The sequence below is a fragment of the Aethalodelphis obliquidens genome, unplaced genomic scaffold (assembly GCF_003676395.1).
Source record: "Aethalodelphis obliquidens isolate GAN/ISIS:26980383/991018 unplaced genomic scaffold, ASM367639v1 scaffold7, whole genome shotgun sequence".
In the NCBI taxonomy this organism is placed as follows: domain Eukaryota; kingdom Metazoa; phylum Chordata; class Mammalia; order Artiodactyla; family Delphinidae; genus Aethalodelphis; species Aethalodelphis obliquidens.
Genome location: NW_020837951.1, coordinates 5,988,943 through 6,000,492, shown reverse-complemented (window position 1 = coordinate 6,000,492; position 11,550 = coordinate 5,988,943). Strand labels below are relative to the sequence as shown.

At 58.5% G+C, this 11,550-nt stretch overlaps 1 protein-coding gene across 1 annotated transcript in view; it reads left to right on the top strand.

Annotated features, from left to right (window-relative positions):
• Positions 1–11,550, top strand: part of NCS1 (neuronal calcium sensor 1) — a 61,228-nt gene that overhangs the window by 13,756 nt on the left and 35,922 nt on the right. The window contains exon 2 of the mRNA XM_027104532.1: positions 10,178–10,202. Within this exon, the coding sequence (XP_026960333.1) occupies positions 10,178–10,202 (25 nt within the window). The remainder of the gene's footprint in view (positions 1–10,177; positions 10,203–11,550) is intronic.

The window sequence follows — 11,550 nt, the reverse complement described above, 5'->3', positions numbered from 1 at the left end:
GAGAGAGAGAGAGAGAGAGAGAGAGAGAGAGAGAGAGAGAGAGAGAGCCCATGTGTAGCCACCAGGGCAAGTCCATTAATTAGCCAGGAATAACTGAGTTTTAGAAAACTAAAGTAGGCATGTCTACTTTCCAACTTACCCACCTAAATCAAGCATAACACGTGCATTCTACAAGAACGAGTACACACTGAGCGCCTACTGTGTACCAGACGCTGTTCTGTGGCTGTGATGTAGGCAGACCCAGATCCTGCCCACGGAGCCCCCAATGATTGGGGAAGGACAGAATTGGAAAATACGGGCCATCACAAAGATGAGAACAAAACCACTCCTTGTACTGTCTCTCTGACATCACTGTCGTTAACATTTTCACCTGTTCCTTCTAGTCGTTTCTCTGTGTACACAGCTGTGGTAGGCTTTATCATCCTCAGTTTCCTGACGAGGTTCAGAGAGGTTAACTGATTTGTCCAAGGTCACACAGCCAGGACATGGGAGAGCTGGAATTTGAACCCCCACTTAGTCAAAGCAAGTTGTTAATAGATCAGCAAATATTGAGGACCTTTGCTTCGGAGCCCCGGTGGCCCTTTGTTGGGGATTCAGAGAAACCAAAGATTCAGTGGGACCGGACAGCGAAGTTCAGGAAGCAGTCAGGACATTAAAGAAGGTTATTCTCAGAATGTTTTTGTGTGACGTTTTAAACACTGCACTTCTGCACAAGCTCTGAAGTCACCCAGACCCTGGTTCTGGTCCCAGCTCCACTGCAGACTGACTTTGGTCCTTGGGCAAGTGGCTTCAGCTCTAAGGGCCTCAGTTTCCTGATCTGTATAATGGGATAATCAAAACCATGCCGAACCACAGCATGGTTCGGGCACTGAATGCGATTCAGGCCTGTGAAGTGCCTAGTCTGGGACACAAACAGTCGTGCCTAGTGAATGGCAGCTCTTTCGTCTTGCTATTCCTGGAAACCACAAGACGAATGACATCTTCCTGCAGTTTTACTTGAGAACATTTTGGCAAAAGTTATTTAACTTACATAGAAAAGAAAATCAATGCACTTTGTAACTTTAAAGTAAAACAAACATCTATAAATGATGGAACAGAATGCAAAATCTGCAGAAATATTTGAGCTAAAACACAAGATTTGAACTACACCTTATTTCGGTGGTTGCCTAGGCTCTGCCTCTCACTCCCGGGGGCAGGGGCACTGGCCTTCTCCCTTCAGGGGGTCTGGGGAGGGCACCTTTGGGGAGCCCTTGGACTCTTCTATCACATGGCCCTGCTCCAGGGACCAAGCAATTTCACCTACCTGTGAACTTGTCAGAGTGAACATTCTTTTTTTTTCTTTGGGGTACGCGGGCCTCTCACTGTTGTGTCCTCTCCCATTGTGGAGCACAGGCTCCGGACGCGCAGGCTCAGCGGCCATGGCTCACGGGCCCAGCCGCTCTGCGGCATGTGGGATCCTCCCGGACCGGGGCACAAACCCGCGTCCCCTGCATTGGCAGGCGGACTCTCAACCACTGCACCACCAGGGAAGCCCTTTTTTTTTTTTTTTTTTTAATTTATTTTTGGCCGCGTTGGGTCTTCGTTGCTGCGCGCGAGCTTTCTCTAGTTGCGGCGAGCGGGGGCTACTCTTCGTTGCAGTGCACGGGCTTCTCATTGCAGTGGCTTCTCTTGTTGCGGAGCACGGGCTCTAGGCGCATGGGCTTCGGTAGTTGCAGCACGCGGACTCAGTAGTTGCGGCTCGTGGGCTCTGGAGCGCAGGCTCAGTAGTTGTGGCACATGGGCTTAGTTGTTCCGTGGCATGTGGGATCTTCCCAGACCAGGGCTTGAAAATGTGTCCCCTGCATTGGCAGGTGGATTCTTAACCACTGTGCCACTGGGGAAGCCCCAAAGTGAACATTCTTACCCCATTTGTCAGATGAGAAAACTGAGGCTTGGAGTGGGAAATGAATCACAAAGATTCAAGCTCTGTTTGGTAAATCTGAAAGCGAGAAGGGTCACAGCATCCAGGAGAAAGACGGAGCCCAGGGGCCTGGCTCTCCAGGGGAGGTACCGCCAAGGGGCACTTGGCTGGGCAGGAGCCGCTGCTCCCCAAGTCTCACGCACCCCAGTGCCTGGCCCGCAGCAGGTGCTCGGCGAGGGCTTGCCATGGCTTAGGGGTGCTTGGTGTGCGGCCCCCTTCTTGGGGATGGCCATCGCCGGGTTAAAGCCTTCTTGAGTTTGGGCTCCAGAGTCAGATGGACCTGAGCTCCCACCTCCACTCCTCTGCCACTGACCCTGTGACCTGGGACGAGTGCCTTTGCCTCTCGGTGAAGCCTCAGTTTCTTCATCAGTGAAGTGGGCTGTTGGGGACCCCCTACCTCTCAGCAGAAGGGCTGATGCAGCCCAAAAGCTCAGCCAATGGAGTCGTCTGGGGCTCAGGGAGGATCCTGAGGGGCCGAGTGGGACACAGGAGATTCGAGCTGGGAGTTGAGTGGCTCTGAGCAGCTTCTCACACCCGTGTTCCCTTGAGGGCTTGGCTCCTTTCTGTGTCCTGGAAAGTTTCCTAACTTAGCACGGGTCCCACAGCCTGATGCCACCAGCCACTTGTCCCGCTGCTGCCCCAGTGGCGGTGAGACCCCTGCCATTTAATTCTAATGCCGTAACTGTCATCATGATAGCCCATGTCTCCACGTGGAGCACTTGTCACATGCTGACAACGCTTTCAATCTCCTCTTGTTGGCTCTGACGGCAGCCCTGTGATGGAGGAGGAAACCATGGCTCAGAGAGGGGAGTGCATTGACCGGGGTCACACAGCAACCACGTGGTGGGTGGACCCTTCTCTGCAAAGGCCAACGGCGGGAGAGAGCCCAGGTTCTTTGGGCCACGGTCAGGTCCACCAGGCCTGAGCTCAGGGTGGCGAAGAGCAGGCCCCAGGAGCGGGGGGCTCAGCTGGCCCAGTCCCAGCCCGAACCCACCCTCTGTGGTCAGGGATCCACCATCCACTCCAGGGTCCTGAAGTCAGGCCTTATGGGCCTGAAGCTCCCCCCAGACCCCCAGGGGGCTCTTCTGCAGACGAAATAGCCCCAGAACTGCTCAGCCATCCTCCTGCCACCCCAGCGCCCTGGCCCCTCTTAGTGCGGGGGCTGGGGGCACCGGGAGGGTGTGAGGAGCGAGGCCCGGGAGGCGGTCAGAGCCTGGTCAGCTGGGTGATCGTGGACACGGTTCCCTCTGTACCCCGGGACACTGGGCGCTTTGCGAGGGTCTCCGGAATCTTGTGTATGAAGGGCTGGGTGCAGGGCTGGCAGCTGTAGTGGTGGCTCACAGGTCCGGTCCTTACCTACCCGTGGATGGCAGTCTGGTGTCCTGGGTCCTGGCGGGCGAGCCTGCACAGAAGGGTGCAGGGTGAGCGAGGCAGGCGGGGCCCCTACCAGCTGGCGCTCAGCCAATGAGGGTGGAAATAGTGAGCCAGGGAGGCTGGGCCACTGCCACCCCAAGGGGAGGGCTGTAGGGTTTGGGGCTCTGGGCACCTCGCTTCTTCCGGGTCAGGGCGAGGGGCTCCTGCAGTGCCCAGCGCAGCCCGGGATTCTGGGCAGGAGGCCAGGCCTCCTTTCTGATGCAACTCAGGCCGGTCCTGGCGCCCAGCTCCCCTGCAGCTGGGCATTTATGGAGAGCAGGCACGGGGCGGGGTGGAGGGTGCTGGGTCCGCTCTCTTCCCTCCCCGGCAGAGGCGCGGGGTGTTCATCACAGCGACAGTGACCGTGGCACTCGGGCTCCCGTGCGTGTTACCGCGTTACACCTGGTCTATGGCAGCTCTGCTGGAGGACTCCGCTTTACCTATGAGCCTGCCAGCCCCCCGCCCAAGGTCACCCGTCGCGTTAGTGCATCTGGGACCCAGCCCAGGTTATCTGGCCCGGGGCGGGTGCCCACCCTCCAGTCTCCATACCGCCCCTCATGGTGTCCATGGGCTGCTCCCTGGGCTCGGGGCGTGGGGGTCTCCATCGTCACTGGCTTGCTGCCCGCAGGTCACTTCGTGGGAGCCTGGAGGTCTCAGGAGCCTCCAGAGGGGGGAAGCAGCGTGGCCACGGCAGGCAGCCCGAAGTCCCCCTGCCCCTCCCGGGGCACCAGTGCATTTCCACAGGCTGCTGGAAGCTGCTCCGGCAGTGCTGGCTGACCTCCGGGGCTGTGGGGGTGGGGAGTGATTTGGGGCTGGGGAGCTTGTGGCTCCCGGGGGATTAGAGAGGGCAGCTCTCCTCTCCCCCAGCCCTTGGTGTGGCAGGCCCCTGTGGGTGGGAAACCCCACGGGCATTCAGTGCTCTTTTCTGCCCTCCCCGGTGCAGCCCTTTGCACTGGTACAGCCGGGTAGCGTCGCTGAGAGCGGCGGGAGGAGTCCTCTCCCCCTTCGGGGACAGGGCCGCTGAGGCCCAGACCAGGGAAGTGACAGGTCACGCAGGAGGGGGGCGGCAGACCCCTGGAATCCACGTCCCACAAGACCACCATGCTCTGCCATCTTGGCTACAGACAGCTGCCCCTCCTTGGGGATGCTGGGGTCACTGCCCCTGGAGTGGGGGAGTCAGGCTGCTGTGGGGCAGGGGGCCGCATCCTGGCCCACCAGCGTGTTCTCTCCCTTCTCTGGAGAAGCTCTGCTGGGGGGGGGACATGCCCAAATTAGGGGTGCTGGCGGCTGCTGGGTGGGGGCCAGATGGGAGGGAGGAATGGAGGTGGGAGGCTGAGAAGAGGCCGGCACAGCCCTGGGCTGGGGTGGGGGACTCCGGGCCGGCCCTGGACAGTGTTCTCGTGCTCTCCAGGGAGCCAGGATGGGTGGGACTGCCGGTAGGGCACAGAATGGGGATCCAGGAGGGGAGTTCTGGTCTGGGATGGGGGTCCCCTTTTTGGAGCATGAGGGGTCCCTGGGCTGTCAAGAGGAGGCAGAAGCCTGGAGGGAGGGGTGCAGGGTGCACATGCCGCCGCCCAGAGAGCACGTGAGGAGGCCACTGAGGCAGGGGCTTGGAGAACCCCAATATTTGGAGGCTGAGCAAAGACGGAGAGGCCTAGGGCCTGGGGAGGAGCTGTCTGAGGGGGGCTGCACTTCTGGAAGGTGTACAGTCAGTGATGTCAGGACTGATGGGAGGGTGGGATTCAGTGACAAGGGGATGCTGGCGGCCAGGTCCCAACAGCCCCCAGTTCTCTTTTTGTGTGAATCAAACCGGAGGCCCCTTTGCTAACAGTTTTCCTGCAGTGGGGGTGGCGGAGGCACGGCCGACACGCAGCCTTTGCCCCTGGAGATGGAAAGGGCCCGCAGGACAGTGGCTGGGGAGGGGGGCAAGAGCTCGCACGCAGGGTGCCCTCCACCCCTCCTGCTGCCGCCAGCGCCTCCGTGGGCCGCAGCCCCTGCTTTCTGTGCCCACCGTGTTTGAGCTGAGCTTCAATCAGGAGAGAGGTATTTTGCTTTAGGGAAATCAAAATCAGACTCAACATTTATCCTGGGCTCCAGGGACCGGCTCTCGTGTTCGCTCCTGGCAGACAAGAGCTGCGGGGAAAGGAGGGCGGCCTGGGAATGCGGCTCTGTGGGTGGAGGGGAGCAGGGGGCCCTGGGGGCACCCCTGCCACAGCAGGGGGAGGTGAAGGCTGGGCCGGGGGCAGGGGCTGGGTCCCTCTCTCCACGCCGAGCCCCCAGAAGGCTCCCTCCCGCTCTGCTGCCCCCAGCTCTCTGGGGAAGTCAGCAGGAGGGGAGTAGAGCTCAGCCCCCTGCTCAGCTGGGAATTTTCTATCCACCTCTCAAGAAACCCTCCCGGTGACTCTGCCAGGTCGGAGCTTGGACCCCATCCTTCAGATGAGGACTCTGAGGTTCAGTAACTTGTTTGGAGCAACCCAGTCTACAAGTGATCAAGACAGGTCTTAAATACTGGTTTCCTAATGAGCCTGGGCACCCCAGGCCTGGAGGCGGGGGCGAGCTGGAGAGAGGCAGCTTGTTTTTAAAATTGGCCGAAGCCAGTTGTAATTGTGAAGGTAAACATGTTGTGAGAAACATGTTTCAGGATGTGTTCCCAATCCAGCCAAGTGGCTTGGTGTTGATGTGGGAATCAACAGGACACTGGGCTGGGCTCTGAGGGGGATGCTAGGAGAAGCGCCTTGACCTCCTGGGGGCTTAGCGTCCAGCTGGGAAGGTGAGGGGGAAACAAGGCTTCTACTGAGCGCTCGCTGGGCGCCAGACATCACACCAAGCACTTCAAGTCCATCCTCCTCATCTAAGAGACAGTCTGTTGGTCCCATTTTACAGATGAACAAACCAAGGCTCAGAGGTGTGGGGTCATTCACCCGAGACCACACAACCAGAGCCCTCCCTGTGGCCCACCCCACTTTACCGGTGTCCTGTTACCCCCTTTCCCCGGCTTGGCCCCGGCAGGCAGGGCCCCGTCTGATCCTCTGTTGTACACGTGATGAGAAGACAGACTACATGTAAAACAGTGAGTCCCACATATGAGGGGAGCTCCCAAACGGGGCTTGGGCTTCCTAGACAAGGGCCATCCCAGCTGGGACTTGAAATGTGTGTAGGGGTTACAGGTAGCAGAGGTGAGGGCGTGTGTTCTGGGCAGAAGGAACAGAGGTACAAAGGCCTGGAGGTGGGACCAGTGAGAGGAGCTTGAGGGGGTCACAGGGTTGGGGGAAGGCAGGAGAGCAGGGGCCAGTAGCACTGAAAGTGACCTTCATCCGTGCTGAGCCTGGACCCACTGAGTGCCTGGTGGCTGCTGGTTAATTGCACACTCGCATGTCGGCTCTGGGAGGCGGGGCGATGGGACCAAGCTGGGAGCCTGAGCCTGTCGCTCTAGTATCTGGGTGGAGGGCGGAAGCAGAGGGACCCCAGAACGGTCCCTCAGTCCCCTCCTCCCTCCTAGTGCCTGTGGTGGTCGGAGCTGCTAGGGGTGTGCTCCTGGGCAGGACTCTTGGCCCTTCCGGTGCTGTGAGGGGGGCACACGGGTGGTGGGCTGATGAGGACAAACATTTCCCCCCAGCTTTTTATTTTGAAAGATCAAGAGCAACACAAGTGCCGTGAGCACCTGTGTGTCCACGTCGAGATTCACCAGCTGTCAGCATTTTGCCACATTTGCTTCCTGTCTCTTTCTAAATATGTGTGTGTGTATTTCTGAACCTTTCCCAAGAGGCTGCAGGCATCCTGGTCGTCACCCCTAAATGCTTCAGGGCACATCCCAAGGAAAAGAACATTCTCCCACATAACCTCCCTACCGTTGCTGCTCCTAAACAAACCAACAGTGCGTCCGTCAGGGCATCCAGCTGCCCGCCTGTAGGCAGCTTCCCCCAGCAGCCCCGTCGTAGCTGGTCTTTAACTCCAGATCCAGGACCCAAGCCAGCCATTGCGAGTTGCATTTGATGGCCTTGTCTCTTCAGGTTTTTTTCCTGGAACAATCCCTGGCTTTTATACCTTTCGCACCCTGACTTATAAAAGTATCCTGGCCACTTGTCTTATGGAATGCCCCCCCTTCTGCATTTGCCTGGTTATATCCTCGTGATTAGACGCGGGGGGCTGCGGTTTGGATGCAGGCCTGCCTGACCTTTGGGGAGGGGCTGGGGGCAGGTGACCAGCCCCCCCGAGACCTGCCTGCTGCCTGCCCCCCCTCCAAGACCCTCCCAGATCCTCCAGGGCTCCAGGCAGTCAAGCAGTGGCAGCTACCGGGCCTGGGACGGTGCCAGGGGATACCTGTTTCCTAAAGGTTAATTCGCTTAAAGCGCGAGGCAGGGCCTGTCTTCCCCTCCCCAGCTCACAGCTTGGCTGCCTGCTGACCACACAGTGTTCTGCGATGGGACCATTCTAATGCGGCAGGGACTGGTGAGGGGCCCAGGGGAGCCTGGAGGCTGAGAGGCCCTGGGGGGAGGCTGCTGGGGGACGGGGCGGGGGTGTGTGGTCAGGAGAGGGTTGGGACTTCTGAGCTGGGGGACTCCAGGGCAGCCTTCTCTGACCCTGGGAGGCCTCCCCTAGAGTCAGCAGTGGACCGGCCGCCTGAGCCCTTGCTGCCCGGCTCCTGCCGTTTACATCACATGACGCCAAGGTCATACAAGGTCATGCAGCTCATTGGCTTACTCAAGGTGGGCGGGGGGGGGGGCATCCACTGGGACATCCATCCTGGGTTCTGGAGGCACCGTCCTGGCCCCTGGCCCCACCCAGCCACCTTGGGTGACTTCGGGCAAGTAAGCAGCCCTGCCTGAGCCTCAGTCTCCTCATTGGGAAAATGGGGTCCCACCTACCTGGGGGAGTCCTATGCCCGTGAAGAGCACCAAGCACTTTAATCTTCACAGCAAGCCCATTTGACAGGTGAGGAAACTGAGGCTCAGAGAAGGGAAGTCCTTAGGCCAAGGACACACAGCTAGGAAGCTGTGGTGCTAGGCTTAAACTCAGGCCGTCCAGTCTGGCTCCAGAGCATAAGCCCCTAAGCTCCCAGCTGTGCTATGGTGGGACTCCTGTGTCTCCAGCTTGGGTTTTTAAGCGTCAGCCCCTCAGCCCCTGCTGCCCTTCACTGCCAGGTGTGGGTGGCGGGTGTAGGGCAGCCCACCCTGAGTTAGACCACGGACACTTCCCTCTCCACCCCCCTGCTGGACTCCCTTCCCACCCCCTACCCTCTGCCGAAACTCTCTTGGAAAATTGCATTTTTTTACACCAGGTCTGCCTGTTCCCAGTAACCTACACTCTCACTGTTGCCTCGCTCTTTCTGTCAGCATCCTGCTGATGGACGGGGCTCTTCCTTAGCCTCTGATGGGGCTCGTGGGAGGACAGCGCCGACGAGAAGGGGACTGGTAGGAGCTTGCGGAGGGCCGAGCCACAGACCTGAGCTCAGACCCTCGCACTACCACTTCACGTCCTGCCCGCTTTGTAACCCGGTTTCCCCACTTGCAGCCAGGGCAGAGTCACAACTTCCGTGCGAGCACTGTCCGGGCAGCTGAGTCGAAGCGCGGAGGCCCGCCCCGGTACAGATCGAGGCTCGCAGCGGGCGCTCAGGACCTGGCAGCCGTTACGAGCTGGCTTTGAACAGTTTTTGAAAAGTGGCCTCCAGCGTGATCAGGCACAAATAGTGAGGTGGACCCCCTTGGGCCTCCCTCCTCACTTCTCTGGGAAGGGATGCCAGTTCCTTTATTCACCTGACCTGCACCCAACACCCACCTTCCTGTCCACTCGTTCTTTCATTCATTCATTCATTCTACAGGCCTGTGTTGAGCACCTCCGAGTGCCAGGCCCTGTGCTGGGGATTCAGGAGTTGTCACACCTGTCCTGATTGAATTCCCAGGACAGCTCGTGTGGCAGGTCCTATAACTATCATTCCCACGTTACAAACGAGGAAACTGAGGCATGGGGAGCTGGAGGTGCTCTCTCAGTCACTCCCCGCCCCCTCTGCCCCGAGAATGAGTGAGGCCCTAGAGGTGGTTAGATATTCTTGTTCAGTGATTTGAGCGAAATGACTGGTTTTGTTCCAACCTGAACCGATTCAGTACTTTTCATAAAACAACATTTTGTCGTTTGTTTCCTGATTCAGTAAAGAATGACTGTTTGGGCTTGGCTGGAGGTTCAGCTACTTTATACGGTTCATTCTAGCTTGCGGTGCACCGTTCTGTTCTCGTCTTGCCTATAAAAAGAACCCGGGACTGATGGCTCTGAGGGGCAGGAGGGATGGGTGGAGGAGGGGAAGGTGCTGGGTGCTGCCAGGGCCGAGGAGGGTGCTCAGCCATTCTGCCCTGGCCCCCCCATGTGCAGGCAGGGCAGCTGAGAGCCTGGGGAAGCTAGTGACTTCTGTGACCGTCCTGTCCCCAGGGATGCGAGACGGGGAAGAATTATGTCCAGTGTTGGCCTGGGCACAATAATCCTGCCTGCCCAGCCCAGGACTGCAGGGAGAGGCCAGCCTCTGCCCGCAAGAGGCTGATCTCGGCCGTCCTCCAGGCAGTGCGGTGGGCATCTGGAGGGGATGGGCCAGTGTTGTCCGCTGGGGGGTTAGACACAGAGCTCCTGACTGGGACGATTCACCGGGCGGGGTGGGAGTTGCAGACGCCTTCTTGTTCAGAGCTGGCTGGTGTCCAGACTTGGGCAGACTGGCTGTGGGCCGGGGTGGGGAGGGCAGGAAGGAGGCTCCCCTGTGTCTGTCTGTCCCCTAGGACACCTTCCTGAGCTAAAAGGCCACTTTTCTGTTTTCTTTTGCAGTTACCGAGAAGGAGGTCCAGCAGTGGTGAGTAGCTGCTTTTCCCCAAACTGTTGGGTGGGAGAGGGTGTGTTGGCTTTGTGCTGATGAGATGGCAGTCCAGCTGCCCAGGACAGCGGCACGTGGAGGACCCTCTGAGAGCGGCTTATCTACAAACCAGTCCAGGCAGCCTTTGTTCAGATTCCTTTGTTCACAGGAGACTGACATAGATCCAGTTGAACTGGGATGGGGGTGGGGTGGTGGTGACTCCTTGCCTTGTGTGGCATCTCTAAGGACCACCAGTGTTAATTGCAGACTCTGCTCATCCAAGGGAGGGTTTTGGACCAGAAACAAGTCAGGAGACTGGATCCCAGGCCCAGCTTTTTCCCTAAATCATCCCGTGGCCTTGAGAAGTCTCTTCTCTAGAGTTCAGCCACCCTGTCTATAAAGTGATTGATCAGAGTGGATTAAGGATGGCAGATAGGTTTCTTTTTGGATGCCAGCTCTAATCAATGCATAGTAGCTGCCTGGAGTGCTGTGTTAAGAAGGACTCTGAGGCTGTATATCATGGAGCAAACCGAAAGTATAGCACCATTAATGCCTGGAAGGTCTGGAATGGATTAGTTATGCCTGCCCTGGGGCAGAGAGGGGAGAGTGGTATACTGTCTGTCATTGTGGAATGTGGAGCAGACAGGGGAGACTCACACATGGTAAGGTGAACCTGAGTTGGGAGTAGGTGAGCGAGGAGGAGAGCTTGGAGACCTTCCAGAAAGTTTGGTGGCTTAGAAATGGACTCTGCTCCTACCTCTTCCTATCCAAGTGACCTCAAGTGATCCAACCCCCCTCAGCCTCCGTTTCCCCACGTGTGTGACAAGAATGATGAGGCATCAGGGCGACATTCCCTGTAAAGGTCCCAAGAGATGACAGCCTTGGCAGTGGTCTTCCGTCGACTGGCTGAGGCCTACAGATGTGCCCTCCATCACAGCAGGCCGCAGCAGGGCCCAGGCCACGAGATGCCTGGTGGAGCCCTGCTGGGGGCAGGGCCAGGCTCCCCAGGGGCCACTGCTTACACCTCCCTGTCCTTGAGTCCAGGTGGCAGAGGGGGAGAGCTGTGGCTGCCCTGCTTGGCTCTGCTGACCCCTTGCTGGAGACCCCGGCTAGGTGGGCAGGACCTGGGTGGCGAGCTGGCTGTGCCCCACGGGGGGAGTGGATGCAAAGGGAGCAGCTGCCACTCCCTTCTTCCTCCCCCACATCCTGGGACCCAACAGGTGGGCCTGACCTGCCTCTGACCTCATTTTCCACTTCCGCACTTCCCCAGGTGAGCGTTCCAGAAATACTGCTGCTTCTAGGTTTTTTTTTTTTTTTTTGGCTGCGTTGGGTCGTTGTTGCTGTGCGC